The following is a 24,245-nucleotide window of genomic DNA, read 5'->3' as shown; positions in this document are numbered from 1 at the left end:
TTGCCAAACCGTATCCTCTGTGCACAAGCAACTTAAATTTTCAAGCTGTGTATGCTATATATATATATATATATATATATATATATATATATATATTCTTAAAAATGTATGCAAACACATTCATTTTCCAAGTTTTATCAACATGGTTTTGTGACTTCAAACAAGCCATTTAAGGGCCTAATATGGGAGGAAATTCATGGTTTATCTGATCCCTCTTAGCAAAATCATGAATCATAAATTGCTAAAAAAGAAAAAAAGAAATTATGAATTAAGTACCATCGGAACATTTAGGAGACCTCTACACTAATGATAAAACAAAGTAAATATCTTAAAGACTAAAACAACAAAGGAGAGATAAATAGTAGTAATTATAGATTGAGCTTGCTCAGCTGGCCTTGCATCTCAACTCTTTTATATTCCCTCTTAACAGTGAAATTAACTGGGGTGTTTTTCCAGACTAAAAATGACTCTCAGTCTCACGAACCCTAGCGACGCCATCACTGGTGTCGAGCATGGTGCGCACGATCTTAGTCGCACTCCTACCTCACGCGATCACCCAAAACGATGGCGTGTCTTGACCTCTCCTTCCTGTTGGGATTCCTGACAGATACGAATCTGCCATGGCAGATCTCCTTTGCCTTTCTTTTGGATGGTGAGAGTGGCCACGGAGAGGGCGGCTGAAGGGTGGCCTTCGGTTCCGATGTGGTGGATCTTGGATAGACTGGTCGAGATAGACCACAAAACTGACAATTTCAAGAGACAAAATTGACCAGAATATTGTTTGAGAATCGATGATGAGATCGATGAAGCCACAAATAACACAACAACAATAAAATATATTTCTTCAACAAATCGATGATGAGATGGATGAAGCCAAAAATAACACAACAATAAAATATATTTCTTCAACACGAAACAAAACTACGATAACTCTACTAAATATTTGTCAAAAAAGAAAAAAAAAAATCAAAAGCTTACTCAACGGAGGTACATCTAAATCGCCCTCCGACATCCCTTCCATGTATTTCACCCATAGGATTTGTCCTGGTTTTTCCGGGTTCTCCACCGTCGTTACCCATTTTTCCTCCCAATTATTTAACGGATCTGTTACGATCCCCGGGATCGTAGCCATGGAACGACATCGCAGAGGCAAGGAATTAAGAGAAAGCTAAAGAAACTAAGAAGATAAAGACTGATTTTTCATTGATGCCTCTCACTATGATTACAAATGGTTATATAGAGTAGTAGCAAGACACGTGCAGTGTGCAACACCCTACCAACAAAACGACGTCACTTGACTAATTAAAACGGTGCGTATCCACTCTAACAATATAACTCCTACTCAAACCTGGGAACCAATACTTAGATTCATAACAATCCATCCCCCTTTAAACAAACTTGTCCTCTAGTTTCACATTCTGAAACACAATCTGGGCACCGCTACAAGATGTCATTTGAAAACCACAACCATTGGCAGTGTCTGCAACAATAGGTCCTGAACATGTGATCACATAGAGAGTAACCCCAAAGCCAAGAAAAACGTATATGTACCTAGGTGTTGTTGGATAATCAAAGTCTTCAAATGGCAAGTAATCCATGCTCTTGTGCCAGGCTCTAATCAACTGCAAGGAGTACAAAATCATGATTAGAGCTTGATCAAGAAAGCCTGAAAATATTGGAGGAGAATTAGCATTAATGGAGCCATCCATAGTTTCCTGAATTTTGCATGTTCCATCAGCTAATGTTGTTTTCTTGACCAAAAGAGGCAGCTGCAAATGAACAAACATATTCCAAACCAATGGAATAGTAGGTTCCTTGTCCCCATCAGTAATATCTCTTCCACAATCATCATTCCATCATCATGTAAAACAACACCAGCTCTCATATCTTCATCATTTATAGTAAATCCACCAACTTCTTCATTGTCTTGTATACTAGGTGCAAAGACTAGTGGAATACCATTTCCTACATCCTCTTGTCTGAATTCTTTTAGAGTTGCAGCTTGAAAAAAGTAATCAACTCCCACTATAGCATTTGCTACAATTCGGAGTTTGTACCAACCCCATTTGTGCACATTCTCTAAACCTCTTTTCTCAAGAAAAACTGTGCAGTGCTCAAGACAAATGTTTGCTGCTCTGGTAATTTGGACAATTTGTGTGACTATGAGCAAAAAAAATGCACTAGCTCTGTTAATTATCAGCAAGCCTAGTGTATGTGCATCATCACTTAAACTGCAAAAATTATGTGTTGTCCCATATCCAAGTCTGCACATTTTCTTACCAAGTCCAGCAGGTTGCATGTAAAATATATCACTTCTAAATTCTTCTCCCATAGCAAACCCACTAGCATAAGATGAGAGCAACTGAAGCAATTTCTGATAATTGAAATTGAATCCCAACTTCGGCATTGTATAAGGTGCATCCAAGGCAGACATAACATATCCCAAGCACTTCTCATCTAGTTTCATATGGTTTTCAAGAAAATTCATATGCAGCTCAATGACGTCTACAGACAACCATGTTCTAATGGACACTCACCAATTTCAAGGCCTTGTTTCTTCGAGTTTAATAACATCAGCTCATTCATAGAGAGAACCATCATAATTCTAAGGATAAACTGTGCATCTTCTCGTAATATGCCAGCCAAAAGCAGTTGTAATGAATGGACAGCTACCATAGGTGATAAGAGAAACAATTTCCTCACAAGTGCATGGAATGGAGTATAAAAAGTGGAAGAGCATGTTGCCATGAAAAGCTCATCCTTATGAATATGTCCCACCATGTATTGAAAAAACTTGTGCATATTAGTCACAAAGCACCCACAATTATATCTTGGATGAAGTGGATCAAAATAGTACCTCTGAAAAGATAACTTTAAATTGCTTTTGAGAAAGTCAATAACTTCATCCACAAAAAACCTCCTTGGGTGGCAGATAGCTTTAGTTTGGCAAAGGAAATGAAGTACAGCCACGTTAAATAGATAAGGGTTACCTCCAGTAACATTTGTGAGAAACATTGTAGCCACAGGGAGAGAGAGTGCATGGACAGAATAGGTCATGAGTAAATAGTCAGATATGAACAAGGCAAACCCAGTAATGAATAAAATTGAGCATTGCAGACTTGAAATCAACACTATCCAATGAAGAATCTAGAAGAGAAAAATACTGCAATATTATAGAAGCTTCCACAAACATAGAATAGTGCTGATAAAACATGTAAGCCAAAATTATATGTATTCTAGTGCAAAAGCTTGGGCTACCGTCGTGAGAGATTCCGCAAGCACATCAAGAGAGAGTGGAGTGGCTTTTGTAGCCAATTTGTGCAGGGCCAATGAACCATCATGTTGCTGCTTCGGACTTTTGGACTTAAGAAGCCCCAACAACAGCTTCATTCCTTTATGTTCAATGAAAATGACATGCGGATCACCAAGCTTACAAAGATGAGCAAAAGCCAAAGCCACTCGACTTTGAACAGCCTTATCAGTAACCCGCATCAGATATAATAGATTGTTCGATACTCGTCCAGAAATCTTCCCCTCTAATCGTTGCAATGTCTTTTCAACACAATCCTTTGTTCGCTGAACAAGGAATTCTCCATCTTCAAAATTCTGAACAATTCCAAATGTACTAAGAGCTACAATGTTGTCCTCCTTATCTGCAAGACCATATAGAGCAAATGCAACATTGTTTTGCAGAGATTCATTTTTCAAATTAAGTAACTTGACTAGAGGCACTATCCGACCATAATGAGCAATGCCAGCTTGGTTATTTGTGTCTAGTGCCAACCTCCCAATGGAAAAGGCCGACATCACCCTGACTTGTGAATCAGGTGACTGAAGCATCTTAATTGATGGTTATACCGCACTCTTCTAAACAATGTGTGCCTTGTAATCTAAATCAGCAGTAACTAACTGACCAAGTAATAGAGCAGTTTCTCTTTGGCTTTCCAAACATGGTGAACTCAGTAAATCAATAACAGGTTGTAAAGCACTAGCCAGGAGCACAAGTTTCTCGATGCTCAGGGAAAATTGAGGCAGCTTGAGCTGAGCCACTTGAGGCAAAACTGCATCCTTTTGAATTTTCTCAAGCCAAGCAGCAAGAGGCAAACTCATTTACCAGTAAGCCGAATTTGTTAGCCCACACCCTAAATTGAACAAAAGACTATAGCCCAGTATATTGAATGCACTATCATGCTCCCAGACATCTTGTGAAAGATGGTAACTTACAGCTTTGGAAAGATGATTGTAATGCTCCCTATGTTTTGAAAGCAAAGTAGAGACTGCTTTCCAAAAGTCACAATTATTAAATAGAGAAGCAAATACCTCCACTGACCTCAAGCTCATAAAATACGCTCCTCCAATTTGAGGTGGAGACAGGCGATAAGTGGTACCGTCAAGCTCGTTGTTGTTGACAAGCGCATCCACTAGGATTGGAGCGGGCTCGTCGTTCTCATCCACAGTGTCCTTGTCGGTCAAGTCCTGGAGCAACTGAACGGTGGTCAAGTTCTCATCCAAGACCGCGAGGTCAACGCCCTTGGAGGGGATGACGTCGTCGCGTTCGTGTTCTACATCACGATTCTGGTCCAATAAGGCGAGGCTGACCTCCTCAGCCACGGTGACTGAGAGAGGCTGGTGAAGCTTCTCGAGCTCGTCCATGATGGTGGGGACGGCGGGCTTGGAGTTGAGCACCTCATTCTGCTATGGAATATCATAAATTGGAGTTGGTGACGAGGAAGAGCCAAACAGGGGCTGAGATGGGGTTGAGCTGAACATAGGCTGTGATAGAGTTGAGCTAACGGCAGGTGTCGAAGCTGCAGTGGTGGTGGTTGGTGTAGTGGGAGATCCGACTCCGAATGATGAAAATGGGTTGGGAAATTGGAGATGGGATAAAAAGGTGGGGACTGATGGTGACTGAAATGTTGGAATCGATGGATTCATGGCATACTCAGGCTGAAATAAGCGAAAATCCGGGTATGCTGGTTCGACCACAGATTGAGCTTGTGAGCAAATAGGGTGGTGGGTGGACATATATGTTAGGTTGGGAAAAGGAAATTGGTAAGGAAAAACATACCCATTGATGATTGTTTGGGAAGGTGATGGTGGAGGTGGGTAACTTGGTTGGAATGGAAATTGAGGAGGTGGGTAGCTAGGGCTACCAAGAGGGTGAGAAGAATGCGTGCTATAACAAGCGCCAGAGATCCCACCGCCGGAAATAGGCCCAGTTGCGGGCTCTGATACCATTTGTTAAGATCCCTGGAATCGTAGCCCTGGAACGACATCGCAGAGGCAAGGAATTAAGAGAATGCTAAAGAAACTAAGAAGATAAAGACTGATTTTTCATTGATGCCTCCTACTATGATTACAAATAGTTATATAGAGCAGTAGCAAGACACATGCAGTGTGCAGCACCCTACCAACAAAAAGACGTCACTTGACTAATTAAAACGGTGCATATCCACTCTAACAATATAACTCCTACTCAAACTTGGGAACCAATACTTAGATTCATAACAGGATCACGGACCAGCACTTTTGGTTTCAGCTTTCCAGGTTTCATGTGGATCATGGCTTTGTCACCGTCTCGGTCTCGCATATCTACTTTGGGGCTATTTTTTTCGATGAAAAATCTCCTTTGGGGCTTCGGGTAAGGGCTGGTTCGGCTTTTAAAGACGTTCGTCACAGTAGTTGGGCACGTGGCACGACTATAGGGGTTCTTATTTTCCGATCTTGCCGTTCAAACTTTGATTTGAGATCTTTTTTTGTTTTCAGTCTCCTCATCCTTTACCCAATTTTGGCCCAACAAGAATCTTAATACTCCACTTTAATTAAGCCAATAAGATTTAAGGTTAAATTTTCAAAAACCCTACAATTGCCCCTCTCCTTATATAAGTCTACTGCAAAATGATTAAATAAAAGCAAGGTAAAATCGTACTTCAACAGTAAAAAAATAAGAGGATAATCTCGGTTAGGATTCTTCTCACGTTCAGTTGAGAAGTAGAAAACTCGAACTGATATGCAGTTATTATCCTTCCACCTCCTCTTCTTTACCGTGCAAAACTCCTTATTGGTAATCAGAAGAGATTCTTGAATATCCCGATAATCTTTACTCATAATCTCACAGTCCAATTACAAGAATTAATATTGAAGTTTATCCGCTATGGTTCTTTTTTCTATATATTTGGTTTTTACCTCACATCCTCTATTCTTACTAGGTGTATGTTTCAGGTATTAGATCAAGGAAGTACCGTGGAAGGAGAAAAAGAAATCAATGAATGGGGAGGACAAAATTGCTCAATTTGGTAATTTATTTCTTTCCATGTGTTTGCAATGGGGACCAAAATCAAGTAGGTGAAGCTGTATGTAGCCGCCATATTGTCCTACACTTCTGCATCTAACACGAATAATAGATAATGTATGATCTTTACATATCAATTTCAGAGATTTGTAAGTTGAAGCATAGGCCTGCTGCCTTTAGAATTCGGGATTAGGGAACTCCAACAATTGGGTGTCATAATAGAATTTGCCCAAATATAGGACTTTGCATGCATCTCCAACAATTGGTTTCAGGGGCGTTTGGTTTTGGTATTACAGGACTTGGGCTCATCCCAAGTCTCATATTTGAGACTTTTCCAAGATCATAACCGAGCTACAATGGGTCGGGACCACAGAAAAATCAGACCCAGCCCAATAAAGTAATCAACAGGCTGGAGAGAGAAACTAATCCGAACGCGCTGGCTTTATGTCGGTGAGGAAGGACATGCGCGAGACCTATGCTGGAGAGAGAAGAAAAGCACGTTCGGACTGCATAATGGGCCCCGCGCGGACTGATATTGTAGGCTCTTAATCGTCGGGATTTACAACGGTCAGATAATCAATGGCCACGATGTGTCCATTTTGAATATGGACGGCTCTAATGTCGTCCTTTATTATTATTATTTTTTACTGTAATGGATCTATTTGTCATCTAACGGCTCATATTTGAGGGAAAAAAAATAATCCACGGCTCTTATTAAATAGTGGGTTATTAATTTAATTTTTTTTTCAAAAAAATTAAAAAATTATCAGAAAATTGAGGAAAAAATTATACCCGTTGGAACAATAAAATTTAGAAAATTCTATAAATATCAAATCATTCTTTTTTATTTCCTCACACCAAATATCCTCCATCTCCTTCACAATTTTTCATTCATTCACCCATCTTCTTGTTCTTAATTTTTCATTTTTTTATTTTTTTGTCTTGGAAAAAATGGGTCCAAGAAAGGATTCTTGGAATCACAATGAAGAACTTATTCTTTGCCAAGCTTGGATCACCGTTGGTGGTAATGGTTCCGTCGGAAAAGATCAAATGTCAGATTTATTGTGGAATCACGTTTCGGAGGAGTACAATGCTCACAAATCGGCAGGTTGCCTAGATAGAACACCTTCTAGTTGTCAGGCTTGTTGGAAAAAAATAAGTTCAGCATGTATGAAGTGGCACCAAGCTCTTAACAAGGTCGAACACTTTCAACGAAGAAGAGGCAAAAATATGGAGGATGAGATAATTATATTGAAATATGTTCAATAATGATTATTTTCTTATTCTTCATATAGTTGTTAAAAGTCAAATGTTCTTATATAGTTTATTGATCGATTTATATTAAGCTAATTTTTTTCTCAATATTTTATTTACTTAATATTGTATGTAGCTCATGAATGTTAAATCAACATACTACAACTCGGTTGGTCAAGATTTTGTGTTTAAGCATTGTTGGCAATACTTGAAAAATTATGAAAAAGTTCGGGAAAACGCCAACAATGGAAAACACCAACTTTAGTTTTCCTAATCATGCCGACTTGTATGATGACGATGGAACACCCACAAATGAGGATGAGCCGGTTTCATCAAGGAAGGCACATCCTCAAGGACAGAAAGCTCAGAAGCTAGCTAAGAAAAAAAGGCAATAAGCAAGATGCGGATGACATACGACTTCAAATGCAGAAATGTTATGAACAAACAGAGCGCGAGTACCAACAAAAGCAATAACAGTTCGAGAAAGGTCAACTGATTGAGCAACGTGCTGAGGATGCTCACACGATGATAGTGGATCCATCCATTTTCACCCTAAGAAATAGGAGTTATTGGGAGAGGAAGCAACAAAATATAATTGATAAGGAGACAGGACCCTCAAGCATCCTAGAACAATCTCAAGATCCTATACCCCCTCAAGGAGACAACTCATATGTGAATCTGATAATTTAAAAAGTAGAGTTACATATAAAACAAAACGAGTTTTAAACAAACTCATATGTGAATCTGATAATTTAAAAAGAAAACCTTACCCGAACATGTCCCGTATCTTCGGACCAGAAAAGTCGTGACCATATCTCAAACTCGACAACAGAAAAATAGCACTTGTATGCAACTCTAGGTACCACTGATACAGATCAAGGTACATGTCTATCATATGTTCAGACCAGACCAGCTCATACCCACCAGAATGTATATAATATCCTGTCAAAAGTGACATGTTATACACAAATTAATTTTCGTATAGTCTATTAAGACAAAAAATATATAACAGAAAATCACCAGAATAGACTTCTCCAGTGACAGGATCTCTCATAGACGCATGAAAATAGGCACGTCGAACATAGCCAATAGCATCTTCTACAGACAAATCATCTGTCCTGATCCACCGGTGATGCTCATCCGGGGGGAAGTCCTCATAAATCCCGTCATCCGGGGGGACAAAAAAACTATAAACTAACCATTATAAAGAGAGAGAGCCAACATCTAGCAAAAGTCGACAGAGTTTGTAGATATTTATTTACTAGAACCTATGCCTTGGTACCAACAAAGAAAAATTGTCATCAAAATCTCAATAGAAGTTCTGAATATTAAAAACCCCTACCAGTGTTTTGGATATTCATTTCAAGATAAGCCTAAACTGAATATCACATTAAAATCATAGTGCATCTTCAAAACAGGGGACGAGACTACACAAAATGCAGTGCGCGTAAATCAATATGCCTTGGACCTTTACTGCGCATCATCCCCAACAAATCTGCATCTGTCAAACCTATATACACTGGCCTTCCCTTCAACAAAATGCACCACAATAAGGGAGTAAAAGGACACTGACTCATCCCTGTATGGATCGCTGCAAAGTCAACTTCACCTCTACTGACACATAAGCAATGCAATACACATCCTTCACGCACCTCACCAAGAGACGTGATGTCTGCAGTCTAAACTCTTATTGACCTGCAAAAAGTAGAGTTACATATAATACAAAACTAGTTTTAAACAAACTCATGTGAATCTGATAATTTAAAAAGAAAACCTTACCCGAACATGTCCCATATCTTCGGACCAGAAAAGTGGTGACCATATCTCGAACTCGACAACACAAAAATAGCACGTGTATGAAACTCTAGGTACCACTGATACAGATCAAGGTACATGTCTATCATATGCTCAGACCAGACCAGCTCATACCCACCAGAATGTATATAATATCCTGTCAAAAGCGACATGTTATACATAAATTAATTTTCATATAGTCTATTAAGACAAAAAATATATAACAGAAAATCACCAGAATAGACTCCTCCAGTGCCAAGATCTCTCATAGATGCGTGAAAATAGGCACGTCGGACATAGCCAATAGCATCTTCTACAGACAAATCATCTGTCCTGATCCACTGGTGATGCTCATCCGGGGGGAAGTCCTTATAAATCCCATCATCCGGGGGAAAAAAAACTATAAACTAACCATTATAAAGAGAGAGAGCCAACATCTAGCAAAAGTCGACAGAGTTTGTAGATATTCATTTACTAGAACCTATGCCTTGGTACAACCAAAGAAAAATTGTCATCAAAATCTCAATAGAAGTTCTGAATATTAAATACCCCTATCAGTGTTTTGGATATTCATTTCAAGATAAGCCTAAACTGAATATAACATTAAAATCATAGTGCATCTTCAAAACAGGGGACGAGACTACACAAAATGCAGTGTGCGTAAATCAATATGCCTTGGACCTTCACTGCGCATCCTCCCCAACAAATCTGCATCTGCCAAACCTATATACACTGGCCTTCCCTTCAACAAAATGCACCACAATAAGGGAGTAAAAGGACACTGGCTCATCCCTGTATGGATCGCTGCAAAGTCAACTTTACCTCTACTGACACGTAAGCAACGCAGTACACATCCCTCACGCACCTCACCAAGAGACATGATGTCTGCAGTCTGAACTCTTATTGACCTGCAAAAAGTAGAGTTACATATAAAACAAAACGAGTTTTAAACAAACTCATATGTGAATCTGATAATTTAAAAAGAAAATCTTACCCGAACATGTCCCGTATCTTCGGACCAGAAAAGTCGTGACCATATCTCGAACTCGACAACACAAAGAGAGCACGTGTATGCAACTCTGGGTACCACTGATACAGATCAAGGTACATGTCTATCATATGTTCAGACCAGACCAACTCATACCCACCAGAATGTATATAATATCCTGTCAAAAGCGACATGTTATACACAAATTAATTTTCGTATAGTCTATTAAGACAAAAAATATATAACAGAAAATCACCAGAATAGACTCCTCCAGTGCCAGGATCTCTCATAGACTAGTGAAAATAGGCACGTCGGACATAGCCAATAGCATCCTCTACAGACAAATCATCTGTCCTGATCCACCGGTGATGCTCATTAAGATGCAAGAAAACATCAAAACTACCCCCAAAAAGTATCTAATTTGTGCGATAACGAACGTTATGAGTAAAATGTTAGTCGTTTCAGTGAAAATTCAAGGGACGAGGTAAAAGGCTGGTTAAACTTGCGGTGAAGGAGAAGCAGCCACATCCTACTCACAACAGCCACACAGTAAGCTCTTTAGAGGGAACAGGGAATCCGGTGCATAATAGCGAAGTAGTCGTCATCGATAAAGCATGGTGTAGATATGCAGAGCCGCATAAGAAATTGACGAAGTTAATGGTTCCAAAGTTAAACCTCCGACAACATTGGTGGTTTGCATGAACTGGACTTGCAGTCCCAAAACACGAATCAAAATACATTATAGCAAGGAATCGATCAAGTACAAAGATGAACGCATACAAAGTCCTTTTTATTTCGCTTAATTAAATTAACTAGATGAACGCACCATAGTTAACCTTATTAAGCATGCAATTACTAGTGGTAGGTAATTACAAACAAGAACGCGATAAACTCATTAAGTGCATATGGAAGTTTCATAAACTCAAGCAAAGATAATAAGTTGGAACGCTAATCTTATCATGCAAAACTCATTGTTGAGAATTTTTTGTTTGAGAGCAACTCATGAAAATTTCAAAATGTCGCTATATTTTCTATAATATCCAATATTTCGCAAAATATTGAGATATTTCAAAATTTTCGGATGAAATAATCATGATATGTGGAGAAAATATCTCAGGTTCAAAAAAAGATATTTTCGGCGATGTTTCACCGATTTTATCGAATTTTTAGTCCTTGGACTCTCTCTAACCCTCCTCTCACTTGTGCCTCCCAAAATGAAATTGGTTTAGGAATTCACTCTTTGTGGTTTTATATTATCAGTTGGGTGGAATTTGGGTTCAAGTTCTAGTGGTATTGAGAAGAACCGAGTTCAAATCTTCTCAAGCAGGGGCTCCAAGGAAGATCATTAAAGCAGAGAGGGGCATTGTAATTGGTTTCAAATTTTGGAAATTTTAAAGAGTTCTTTACAGACTCTTTTAGAGTTAGAGTTCATATTCTCAGTTTCGATTTGTTGTCAATGATTTTGAGTTCAAATATTAGAAATACATAGTACCCATCTTATTTATTTTGATTGTGAGTTTTCTTTATGTGCATATTATGTAGTATGTGGTTGGAGTGGATTTGGTGTGTTGTTGGATCCTGGTTCTGTTAAACAATTAAGAGGTAAGAGTTTTGACTCTTCCCTTTTTTGAACTCTTTTTACTGGTACAAGGGGAAGTTCTTCACAATGTCTTTCACCCGGTTGCTGTAAATAAATATTCTTAGGATTGTGAGGATTGTTGTGTGTTCTTTGAGTCTTTTTTCAAGTTTGGAATATAACTTTTCATATTGGTAAAAAGAATGAAACTCATAATGATTTTATAATTTGATCAGTTCATATTGTTACTGACTTTGGGAACCCATTCATTTTCCTGACTCTCGTCTATTCTCATGTCTTTTCAGATCACACCAAAAGTGTTGCAAGTTTGGGCAATATTTCTCATACCAAATACTTGCCTTGTAGTAATTGCAAGTATTTTGTTGTAGTCATAAGCTATTCTGAATTGAGAGATTGTGAATATTTTTGTTTTTTTTTGTTGTTATTGGAAGTCATGGATTGTGTTATTATGCAGAAGTTGAAATTTGGGGACTCGTTGGGAGAGGCCCAAAGGAGGTGCAAGATTCATATAAGAATAGGGAATACTTTTAACTGGGCAAAGATGAAAGGTAATCCACCTACATCAGACTTGGTCAATATATTGCATCGTCAGAGTTAATTTACATTCTTCACATATTGGACACAACAGATACCACAACAAAAAAATGTTGGGTATATGGGTGAATCATACTAATAGCACCCAGGGGAGGGAAAGCCTTACATTCAACATACACTTCCGATGGGGTTTCTCATATGCATTTCATGTATGAGTTTGTTAGTCGTTTCTGTGAAAATCTGAGGATATTAACGTCATATTCGAGAACGAGGTAAAACACTGGTTAAACTTGCGGTGAAGGAGAAGCAGCCACGTCCTACTCACAGCAGCCACACAGTAAGCTCTTTAGAGGGAAGAGGAAATACGGTGCAAAATAGCGAAGTAGTAGCCGTCATCGATAAAGCATGGTGTAGATATGCAAAGCAGCAATGGTGTAGATATGCAGAGCCGCATAGGAAATCGACGAAGTTAATGGTTCCGAAGTTAAACCTTCGACAACATTGGTGGTTTGCATGAACTGGACTTGTAGTCCCAAAACACGAATCAAAATACGTTATAGTAAGGAATCGATCAAGAACAAAGATGAACTCATACAAAGTCTTTTTTACTTCCCTTAATTAAATTAACTAGATGAACACACCATAGTTAACCTTATTAAGCATGCAATTACTAGTGGTAGGTAATCACTAACAAGAATGCGATAAACGCATTAAGTGCATATGGAAGTTTGATCAATTCAAGCAAAGATAATAAGTTGGAACGTTAATCTTATCATGCAAAAATCATTGTTGATTTACATAAGGAATTATAGGTTTTTCACTTTAATTATTAAGACGTAGAACGCTAGCAATCTTAACATAGATTCAATCACATGCTCATCAATCATAGTATGCATCCAAAGATCAATAAATAAGTAAACGATGAGATTGAAGCACAAAATCAACAAACATGCATAATACATATGAAATCGCAAATCATACTTTGAAAACCTAAAACATGCTTCATAATATTCAAAAAGTAAACATCTAAAACCAACACTTCAATCTAACATGAAATTGCAAATTCCAATTCATTAAAAGAAAATCAAAACCTGAAATTGTTTTACAAAGTAACAAAACGGAAAACAAAATAAAGGTGTTCATTGTTACACTTCTGAATTCTTCAGGAATGCAAGAAGCTTCAATTTATAGACTCAAAAGTATCTAAGAATACAAAACTAAGTTAGAAATGATAATGTTAAGGAGATAACTAAGTAAAATGTAGAGAAAATAACATTAAAAACATAGCAAATATTGCTCTCATCATCAACCCAGCACAAGCACTATAGTAGCTTGGCCAAAAAGTCAGTTAATTTGTCTCGAGTTAACTTGACTCGAATTAACTCTCTTGGTTAAGTAGCCAGGACTCCCTATTTTCTACTGAAGACAAACGAACCCTATGCACTGTTCACACCCTTATTAAAAATTTGCTGAAGTATCCCAATGGTTTGTTCTGGTGCTCGTTCTAACTTCACAGTCCTTTTAGACTATATTGGATTGAAAGAAAGATTCAACAGGCACAGAAGAGTGTGCTTGAGTGGCTGAGGCACAAGAAAAGTTACTGGGCATTCTTGGTTCGAGGCTTCGAGCTACGTGGAGCTGTTTCTTTTTTTTTCTTTTAATGATTTATTTTTATAGTTTTTTTTTTTGCTTACACTACGTCACTTCTTTTTTATTCCAAATTACACTACATGTTTTATTTTTAAAATAAATTATATAAAATTGAATGGAAAATATTTTCAAGTTCATAGACATTATATTTAATTTTTTAAATAAATATGATCACTTTAATTTTTAAAGTGAAGTTTTGAATTACTCCAGGTTGCTCCTTTTAATTTTTTTACAAGCGTACGTAAACAAAACTTGAATACATTATAGTGCGTGATCGAATGACGTGCCAACAAGAATAGTGAGAAAGTGAGTACATATATTTTAGTAGTAGACGTGACTAGGGCAATATATATATATATATATATATATATATATATATATTTTGAATCAATCCAGACAACTTTCATTCAACTCAAGCCAGAACGAAACAGATATATACCTTCCCTTGCCATCTATGGGAAAGTCTAGGACGTGGCATGCTAGCACCACTCATTAGACAATCAGTGCTCACAAATGAAAGCAAGCCTATAACTATGAAAAAACTAGAACACAGTACATAGGCATAGTTCAACAAAAAACTAAAATTTCTCCTTTTCTTCCAAGTTGGGGCTAGGAGGTATGGCTGGGTCCAGACTCCTGGATCCCAAATTTGAAACCCCATAGAACCAGATCCCAAAACTGTGAGCTTCAAATCCGGATTTTGATGTTGCACCCAAAAGAAATTGGAAACCCCAACACAATGGGGCCTCTAAAGGGATGTGGGCACCCAAAAGGATTTGGATACCCACAAGTTGCGCCAAACAATAGATTTGGGCCCCTAATTCGAGTTGGGCCTCAACAATGATCTCGGCATCCAACCCAGATTGGGCTCCTCTGCTCTTGAACCAGTTTTCGTCGCGGCCACCATCGCCGCCGCACATACGAGATGCAGGCGATCTCATCTCCGCCCCAGATCCTGAGACCATCCTCTCCACGTTAGCATAGGCCTTATCCAACTCCGAGGATCACCTAGAATTTTAACTTTGAGACGTCCCCGACGTGGTCGAGTCCGACCAAACTCATCCAACTCATCTTTTCGTACAGGCTTGCTTCGGCAATGAATCACCGATTGCACCATCTTCCTCAGGTCCCAAGGTTTGATCAATGCAGGATGAGGCCAAGAGAAGCTTCTTGACCGTCCACATGAAGTAGATTGGAGATCCGACGCAAGAGATCTACTTGCTTCGAAGAGCAAGCCACCACTGCCTCTTGGAGGATAGCGCCCAAGGCTCACCCCTGGAGGTCTGCCGCAATCTGGATCGAACCCAAGTAGGCACAGGTCAGAAACCTTGAATGTTGCATAACCTTCTTTTTGTTGGTTGGTCGCTGACCAAGATTGGAGGGCTGAGATTGGATTGTGGGATGTGGAGTGGGTTTCTCCACTTAGAATGGAGACCAGCAGCAGTCGCCATGTTTGGATCACCGAGCACAAGCGACTAGGTTTTGGGAGTGACATCTTCATTTTTTGTCCAATTTCCGGACGACTACTTCGGGCAATATATATTATTGATTGAGATCAAATCATATGTAAGTGGATAATAATACTTTTAGCATCAACATTTTGACTCACAATCATCTTATCCGATGATTAGTGGATCAATTTATTTTTCTCTCCATATTATTAGTTTTCGAATGTGTATATTTCTTCATATCCGATAAACAAGTTAAACCACACTGGTAAAAAGTCAAGGAAAAAGTAAAAACTTAGAAAAAGAATAATGAGAGTATTGCTCGCGTCCATCTACAAAGGTCTCAAGAATTTAGAATTTCCTGAAAATTTTAAGTGGCTCTTTAATTAAAAGCGGCAAAATATTCAGCTCAACTTAAAATTTACACTATCTACTTTCATATTCCCTCCATTTTATTGAATTAAAGAAAAAAAAAATATCCCCAATGTATTCTTTGTTTTCATTAATGGTTAAGGCTTAAGGGCAGCCGTATTGGCCCTATTTTCAAAAAAGAAAAAAAAAAATCAAAATGCGCGATCCCTAGCTTTCCTCTTTTGCTCAATTATCTTTCTCCCATTATACATCTTCTTCACACCCAGACTGCTAGGAGATTGTCTCTATCTCGTTGCAAATCCAAGGCACTAAGATTCCCATTATATTTCAGTTCTCTCTATCTTGTTCTAGGAGTTACTGCCCCGGCCTAACCCAATTCCATAATAAGTCCGTGTCCATATGTGCCACGGAGTACACGTACAAGGAAGATTAGGTATAGTTCTCCTACATATAAAGTCCCTACTACAATTCTCGTTCTTGGTTGATTAAAACTTGTTCAAACTTTTTCATCATCACAATGAGTCACCTGATCAATTCCATTGCTTCGTATCTTGAGAGAGCACTGAAATCAAATTCCAAGTCATACATATGTGACACAAAACAAAAAACTTAACAGGGTACTTGATCTTGATCACACGCCACTGCATTCCATTTCACTCAAAAATTTGACGCCCCTAGAAGAATACTTGATCACCAAACCAGATGATCCATCTCTGCCAGGTGATATTTTCATGAATTCCATCATAATAACCAAGCTGAGGCCATTCGTGAGGACATTTCTAAAGGAAGCCGGTCAAATGTTTGAGATGCACATATACACAATGGGCTGTCGAGCTTACGCGATGCAAATGGCTGAGCTGCTTGACCCCGGAAAAGAGTACTTCTTCACCTCCACCTCCAATTCTAAAATAACATCGCGTGATGATCATAGCTCCCCAGGACAAAAGAAGTGTCTAAATCTTGTGCGCGGCTGCCAAAATTCTAATGTCTTGATCCTCGACGATATAAGAAACGCATGGACAAAGAAAAATCAGGACAATTTGATAGTAATGCAAAAGTACTATTTCTTCAAATCCACTTGTCATCTCAATAATGTTACCGGTCAATCTCATGCCGAGTTAAGGACCGATGAAAGCGGTTATCTTGAACACATTCTTCGGTGCCTCAAGCGAATCCATGATATCTGGACCAACAATCCTATCGACATTGATGTAAGGCAGGTGTTAAAAATTCTTCAGAAGCGGGTGTTGAAGGGGTATGTGATTGTTTTTAACTCTCATAACACTAATCTGTGGAAAATGGCAGAGGAGTTGGGAGCAACTTGTTCATCACGAGCGGATGCATCATCAGTCACGGATGTGGTTGCAATAAATGCTCGAACGAAGAATGATCTTCTGGCACTGAAGAACAAGTTTTTGGTCTGCCCACAGTGGATTGAAGCTGCGATTATTGTTAGATGAGTTAAATAGATTGTTTCTTTCTGATTAAATTTCATCTTTCTGCGTTTTTCTTCAAATAATAATAATAATAATAATAATTTATAAAAAAAAAAAAATTTCTCTGCACGTTCCTCTCTGCTACCATCGCTGACTGGGCCTACTGCATGTCTGCATGCAAGCAATCAAAGAATTAATGAAGGAAAAGAAAATGCCTATTATGAGAACCAAAACAGTAAAATTGAGCCGGCCGAAAAAGGATGAGATTAGAGAATATAATTAGGGTGAAGATATGCTTAAAGAGACCAGATTTACAAGGGATGCCCGAAAATTTTAAAAATGCAGGCTTCATTTTCATCGGCCACTATGCAACCATTCCTATGATCAAAAGGTTTTTATGATTAATTGATTATATATGCATGAAATATCTTTGCAGAAAATTTATCCTAGTTAGATTCTATTCAAGAACGCAGATCAATAATTTTAATACATTGGATTACATACTCGCCACCATGCAACTGTTTTTATTATTGATTAAATTTAAAATGATAACATGGCTCTCAATCAGACTACTTCTTGGCATCCAAGAGTGATTTTTGAAGAGGACCACAAGAAAGAAAGATTTTGATGATATAATGAGGATTGGGAAAAATAGAACACACTAGGTTTCTTTGTTCTGTGTCCAAAAATAGTGTTTTAATGTTTTAGTTTTGTGTATGAATGTTTCACTATGTCAATAAACCCATCAGACAACAGCCGAGGACTGTTGTCTGATTCAGAAAATTTCTGTTGTCTAGTAGCCTGATATCTCTTAGGCCTTCAGACGACAGATATTACCCGTGATCTATATTTCACTCAAACAACATAGGCCGGCCAATAATCTGTTGTCTGATTGTATTGAGATATGCCGAATTATGACTTTCTGAGGTTGAAGATGTAATCAAACGACAGAAATATGTTGTTATAAAAGATTCTGGACAACATCTATTTATAAAACTCTATCGTATGTATTTAGTTAACACGACAGAAATCTGTGGTGTGAATATAGAGTTTTGATCTATCTTGGTTAATTTTCTGTTGTGTGAATCTATTGTGGACGACATATATTTTTTATGTTTTATTGTTTCTTTTTTATTCAAACGACATAATTAAATCATGTGAGTAAAGAGATTCTTCAGCTGTTCTGTTGTCTGACTGAGTTTCACACCACAGATATTTGGTTAAATTATGTTGTTTGATGTCAGGTTTAGTATCAGTTTCTTGGTTATATATGTTGTCTCAGTTGTCTTATAACCACATACATCTGTTGTCTGGTTGTCATAAGGAATTTAGATGGCCTATTTCTTCTATGGTCTTCTATTGTTTCAGACAACAGATATTTGGTTAAATTCTGTTGTTTGATGCAAGGTTTAATATCAGTTTCTTGGTTATTTATATTGTCTCAGTTGTCTTATAACCACAAATATCTGTTGTTTGATGTTTTGTTTAACGTCAGCTTGATTTGGTATTTAAGTTGTCTGATGTTTGGTGCAACAACAACTTCATTCGGTATTTATATTGTATGAGCTGTATTATAACCACATCATATATTGAAAAACCTGTGTTGACTAGTAAGCACAATAACAACATCCAACTATAACAAGTCAAAGGCCATTTCATTTAAATCAGCCAGCAAACTACATCAATATTCAACATTACCATCAATCCATCCTACAAGTTGAGTAATCTGTTAGGAGGTCAAAATATGATCGATAAAGGCAAAAGTCGATCATATTAGTTAGGCAAAAAAACCCTCCATAATCTAGCTATGCATTCAATGTCAATATGCACAAAAACAGCTAGCCCTAACTATGCATATACCACAGATCCTCTTTGTGCGCACTACACTTGTGCAAACTTCATAACATGTTTCGCCCGTTCAGCCCGAACTTCATCAATATCCTTTTCTGTGTAAACAAGATTTGTTCTTCTATCCCACTGCAAAAAAAAAAAAAAAACATAGTATATATGATATATGAAGATTATATTCATCAAACCATGAAATAAAGTATATAATGCAAAATGGTTTAAAGCTTGTGAATAGTTTAAAGCTTTAATCAATGCAAAATGGTAAAGACTCAAGAGCAATCTAAAGCTTGTGAAAAGTTAGTACATTAGTACATTAATCTAAGGCAGTTACTGGAACCAGCTTGGTCATCAAAATTTTGACAAAATGACCCATTTGGATGAGTGATTTGAATCCCAAAAACACAGCTAATATTCTATAGTTTAACAGCTTGATTAAACTATTAACAATAGATATTTACATAGAAGACGTAACCGGAAGTAATGCATGATTTCAAATAATTACTTCTATCCGATTAGTTCAAATACAATGGACCATAAAGAAAATGCATGGCCTAATAATGTCTAGGTCTATCTATGTTCCTTTGAATCCTAATGTTCTCACAGGTTTTCTTAACAAATAATTTTTTTAAGTTAGTACAAACCATTTTTACCATATTATATATAAAGATAACGCCAAGTTAGTACAAATCATACCACAAAAACAAGGTCCATATTGTTTTCAGCAGCAGCAACATATTTTTGAATGCTAACTAGTTTCTATGAACTGTACGAGAGTCCTGAAATGCAAAAATACATCATGACATTCATAATGGATGTGACATGAATGCTTCCAAAGTACAATATACTCACCTACTTTCCGGGAGTTAACAGGTAAATACTGTGTCATAGGGTTCTTGATCATACGCATAAGTTTCTCACGCTTACCAACGACAGATGTACTCAGTTTCTGTAGCAGCTGCACTGCAAGGTGAATTGCAGGATTAAATAAACCACTAAAACGGGTTTTCAAGAAAAAGCAAAGAACATGTTAGAAGTCAGTTAAACTAAGGCAATCGCCACATGGATGGTGGTCAATGTTGGCTGCTCATTACAGGCATTTACATTCAACATGCTTTTCTTGTTTTACCGTTGTGAGCTAAGTATATATTTGCATAGCATCAGAAATAAGATAAAAGATGATGATATTCCTCCTCACATTTTATCAGAACAGAAACAATTTATAAAGCATAATGTAAGACAAGGAAATAAGATGGACTTACACATGACACCAAAGAATAGCTTAACGTCCTTGGGATACGAACATATGGTTTAATCTCAATAAGTTTACCATCCTTGGTCTTCATATACACACCTCGCAACTTCCCAGCTTTATTAATCGGGCTATCTAAAACCATGTGAAGAGCCTGCAGATCACAAAATGCCACTGTAACATAAGAACCAAAGAAACTGTAAGCAATATTATACCAATTGAATTTCAGTAGCTGTTTTATAATCTTCTTGATTCTAATTTGTTCTTTCTCTCATAGTCCACCTCAAATTAACCACTTCGTAAATTAATCATCACAGTACTGTGGAAATTAACTATTTGCTCATTCACTAAGAATACAATGAAAGGACCACTGACCTTTGTGAAACTCCATCATTCCAGAACCAGAAGTTGCTTTTCCACTCTCCCCAGCCTTGCCACTAACCAAACCTGTATTTCCTGCAGCTCCCTTGGGTTTTTTGGCTGAAGCTAGCTCGCTCTTTCCCATCTGCGCCATTCCTTCCCAACTCTGGATTTGTTGGTGGTACTGATGTAGGAGTCTAACAAAAGTAGATGAAACGAATGAAACGAATTAGTTAATCAAGTTGAAACCGCCTAATATGATTTATTGATGATGCGAGGGTACATAATCATATCGGAGGAAGAACATCATATCATGACCATACCCGGATGAGTATAAACACCACCTAGAGGATACATAGCCCTGGTTTTACAGTAAGAACACAATAACCCTCCCACAGCTCAGCCTAGAACTGAGTTTCAGTTTGCAAGAAGCTAGAACCCATATCAACAGGAATATTCTTTTAAGAACTTCTACATAAAAGCACAAATAGGATGAAGAGAATTGAGAGGGCACTGTACCTGAAGAAATACAGACGGAAGCTTTGGCTCTCCAATGATGCGCAAATATGACTCCACCTGCACAAAAAAATCTTTATTGCAATACCAAAAAAAAAAAAAAGGGAAGAAGAAACTAATGCATCAAATTTATAAATATTCCAATCTTCAAGTTATATAGTAACAGCCAAAAGAGACTGAAGTAATTACAGAATTAACTCTTCTCAGCAAAATTTACAGGGACTTCAAATGGAATTCAGATATATGAAATTCCCAACCCATTTTCATCATAATCAGTGAACATGGCCACAGTAGATAATGATTATATACCAAAGAAGGATGTAGACTAAATTTTAAGGCAAATATACCCCAGAGTTCTCACACGATATGGTCATTTAACAATCTATTTGCATAAACTGAGGGGAAGATGATTTCTCTCGGCAACCTAGCTCGCTTCACCGAAATCCAAAGAAAAAAGATAGAGCAAAAATAGAAGAAGCTCTGCGTCATGACAAATAGAGAAAAGGCCGATATGCGTCATCAAAGACAAATCAGATTTTCCACAGTTGGTTTCTTAAAATTATATTATGTTATTCTGAATTAAGCAGCATCATCAATCAATCAATAACAAGTAAAACGGATACGATTCACATGAGCTGGTACACTCCACATCAGGATCAAACAAGCTAAGATACTTCTACTTGTACCCAGAAGAACTTAATGTCTACATTATATTAATTGAGAACAATAGTCTTTATCATGTATAAAACAGCTATAGACTTTCTGGAAAAGAAAAACCAGAAACTCCTTTCTATAAAGAGCAGTGCTCTTTACTAAAAATATATTAAAGAAACAGCTTAAGCAACTTCAGAAAGGAAATAGAAAATGACTACATATTAGATAATGTCCTCCATACTCTAGTAATTGCATTAAATGTATATCAACTTGCACATAACACAATGAACATCCTGACATGACATGTTTGGTTCGGTGCTGTTTCCTGTTTGTTCGAGCTTTTGTTTCCAAGTTGGTAACTGGAAAACAGTTATTGGTCAATTTTTTATCCTAGACTACTGTTCTATAACTACAAGTAGCAATGCCCTCAAACTGCAGCTGGTGCATGAAACATTTGCAAACTATCCCAGTTATTGAGCAAACACATGACTTAGTGATCAAATAAATTGTCAAAACAAGTAATCAAAATCTCTTTCTCTCAATTCTCTAAGAGACATCTACTCGAAAAGACCGAAAATTAATCAAAATCTGAAGCAAATTTTTAAAAGGATCTCAAATCAAGAGCGAGGAGGAGGATATCAGATACCTTGACTTCTTCCCTCTTCCTATTTCTTCTTCTTTTCTTCTCTATCTTTCTTAACATCCATATCCTCTTCTTTCTCCTCTCTTTCCTCTTATTTTTTTCTTTTCTTTCTTCTGCTCCGCCACCAAAAGCTGCAACAAGTACATAAAATTTCAAGCTTGCAGATCAAATCAAGCTATTTTTAGAGAAAAGTAAATCAAACCGAATTATCAAGAAATCTTTTAACAAAAAGGTAAATCAGATCGAATCTGAGAGAGGGACAGACCGAGACTGACAGAGTGATGTCTCGAGAACGAGACGAGGTCGTCGTGCCGCTGCCGTCGACCGTCGCAGAGACTGGGTTGAAGGTTTTGAGGAGGTTTGGGTTTTCAGAAGTTAGTTGAGACAATCAGACTTGAGAGAATGAAGACGAAGTCGTTGGACTGTACCTCCGTCTTCCACCTAGCCTCCGTCTTCGCCTAGGCAAAGTGAGCTGAACAGTTAATCGAAAAAACCCTAAATTCCCAATACAACAAAAACCCTAAATCTATAAAAACTTAATCGAATGGCTTACCAGCAGTATAGTGAACGAATAGAAGAGATTGATGTTGGATTTGGCGCTGGATTTTTCAGTTCAGTGGTTTTGGTTTGAGAGATGTGCTGTGAAGAAGAGAGAAGTTTGAAAGAGGGGCGTTTTCAGTGTTTGAGAAATCCATCGGGCCAGATTTGATTAAGTTGTTTGATCTAATTTCATTTATGTGTTACCAAAAAACCAAACAGTCATTTCCAAAAAAAAAAAAAAACAAACTTTCAAAACTAAGCAACTCTCCATTACACACACGACAGAAAACTGTTGTCTGAAACAAAACATTGTTCTCAAAATCAATTTACCATGGTATATCACTATATTCAGACAACAGAATTTTTTCATTCTGTCGTTAAAGTTATTCAGACAACAGAAAGAAACCATTCTGTCGTCTGAGCCCTGTTGTCTGATGGGTTTATTGACATAGTGTTTTGTGGACTCATAGTTCTTAAAAAAAAAGTGTCTCTTTATATATTTACAAATTTGTGGCTCATTAGGTTGAAGGTCAGAGGCATAGGCCTAGCCTGCTTAGATCCAGAACCTGCCCTGCATTTCATTCTGAGTTAGACTCACACATGTGTGTTGTGTATTTTCAGTTGCTATACGATTTAATAATAATAATAATAATAATAATAATTAATCCAATCTGGCCTAATCGGCTAATCCTAACCAATCTTCCACCATCATGAGTTCATGACTTTCCAAATTATTCATGGACCAATTTGACCTATATTTTTCATGTTGAAGAAGTCACTATGGTAATTCATTTTTAGGTATATATATTGAACTTCCCATCTAGTCATGCATTTGAAAAAACGTACTTCTTTTGCTTGGATAAGGTTTGGTTAAAATGGTCTTCTTTTTATTTTATTTATTACTAAAACAAAGATAGACCCATGCCATCAATGAACTTATGAGACTGTTGTTGGTAGTATTGGCAAACCATGAAAGAAACCTTATCTGGTTAATTTCAGATTACATGAAAAATAGGAAAAAAGAAAAAAGATGTTTCTATTCATGTACATTGGGAAAGCTTCAGTGTACA

General features: G+C 37.5%; 4 protein-coding genes and 1 long non-coding RNA gene across 5 annotated transcripts; 1 reads left to right on the top strand and 4 right to left on the bottom strand.

Moving 5' to 3' along the window:
• Positions 1-291: 291 nt before the first annotated feature.
• Positions 292-1,187, bottom strand: LOC121052503. Its single transcript, XM_040517693.1, has 2 exons — positions 979-1,187; positions 292-743 (listed from the first exon to the last, which is right to left on the bottom strand). The coding sequence occupies exons 1-2, from the start codon at positions 1,130-1,132 to the stop codon at positions 553-555; spliced, it is 345 nt and encodes a 114-aa protein (XP_040373627.1). The 5' UTR covers positions 1,133-1,187; the 3' UTR covers positions 292-552.
• A 2,038-nt stretch (positions 1,188-3,225) lies between these two features.
• On the bottom strand, positions 3,226-4,110 carry LOC112199441 (ARM REPEAT PROTEIN INTERACTING WITH ABF2-like). The gene is given in 1 exon segment (XM_024340461.1): positions 3,226-4,110. A coding segment is annotated over 1 exon segment (885 nt).
• Positions 4,111-16,750: 12,640 nt separating this feature from the next.
• Positions 16,751-17,389, top strand: LOC112199440 (RNA polymerase II C-terminal domain phosphatase-like 4). Its single transcript, XM_024340460.1, has one exon. It carries the CDS (start codon positions 16,751-16,753, stop codon positions 17,387-17,389), a length of 639 nt encoding a protein of 212 aa, XP_024196228.1.
• A 1,857-nt stretch (positions 17,390-19,246) lies between these two features.
• On the bottom strand, positions 19,247-20,976 carry LOC112199439 (ribosomal RNA small subunit methyltransferase NEP1). The gene is made up of 4 exons (XM_024340459.1): positions 20,838-20,976; positions 20,541-20,636; positions 20,067-20,173; positions 19,247-19,342 (listed from the first exon to the last, which is right to left on the bottom strand). The coding sequence occupies exons 1-4, from the start codon at positions 20,974-20,976 to the stop codon at positions 19,247-19,249; spliced, it is 438 nt and encodes a 145-aa protein (XP_024196227.1).
• Positions 20,977-22,729: 1,753 nt separating this feature from the next.
• Positions 22,730-23,624, bottom strand: LOC112196470. Its single transcript, XR_002935216.2, has 3 exons — positions 23,189-23,624; positions 22,901-23,093; positions 22,730-22,766 (listed from the first exon to the last, which is right to left on the bottom strand). It is a non-coding gene; the product is annotated as an uncharacterized LOC112196470 (long non-coding RNA).
• Positions 23,625-24,245: the final 621 nt, after the last annotated feature.

This window comes from Rosa chinensis, chromosome 4 (genome assembly GCF_002994745.2).
Source record: "Rosa chinensis cultivar Old Blush chromosome 4, RchiOBHm-V2, whole genome shotgun sequence".
In the NCBI taxonomy this organism is placed as follows: Eukaryota; Viridiplantae; Streptophyta; class Magnoliopsida; order Rosales; family Rosaceae; genus Rosa; species Rosa chinensis.
The sequence above is the reverse complement of the archived record's forward strand: the minus strand, read 5'-3'. Positions and strand labels throughout refer to the sequence as shown.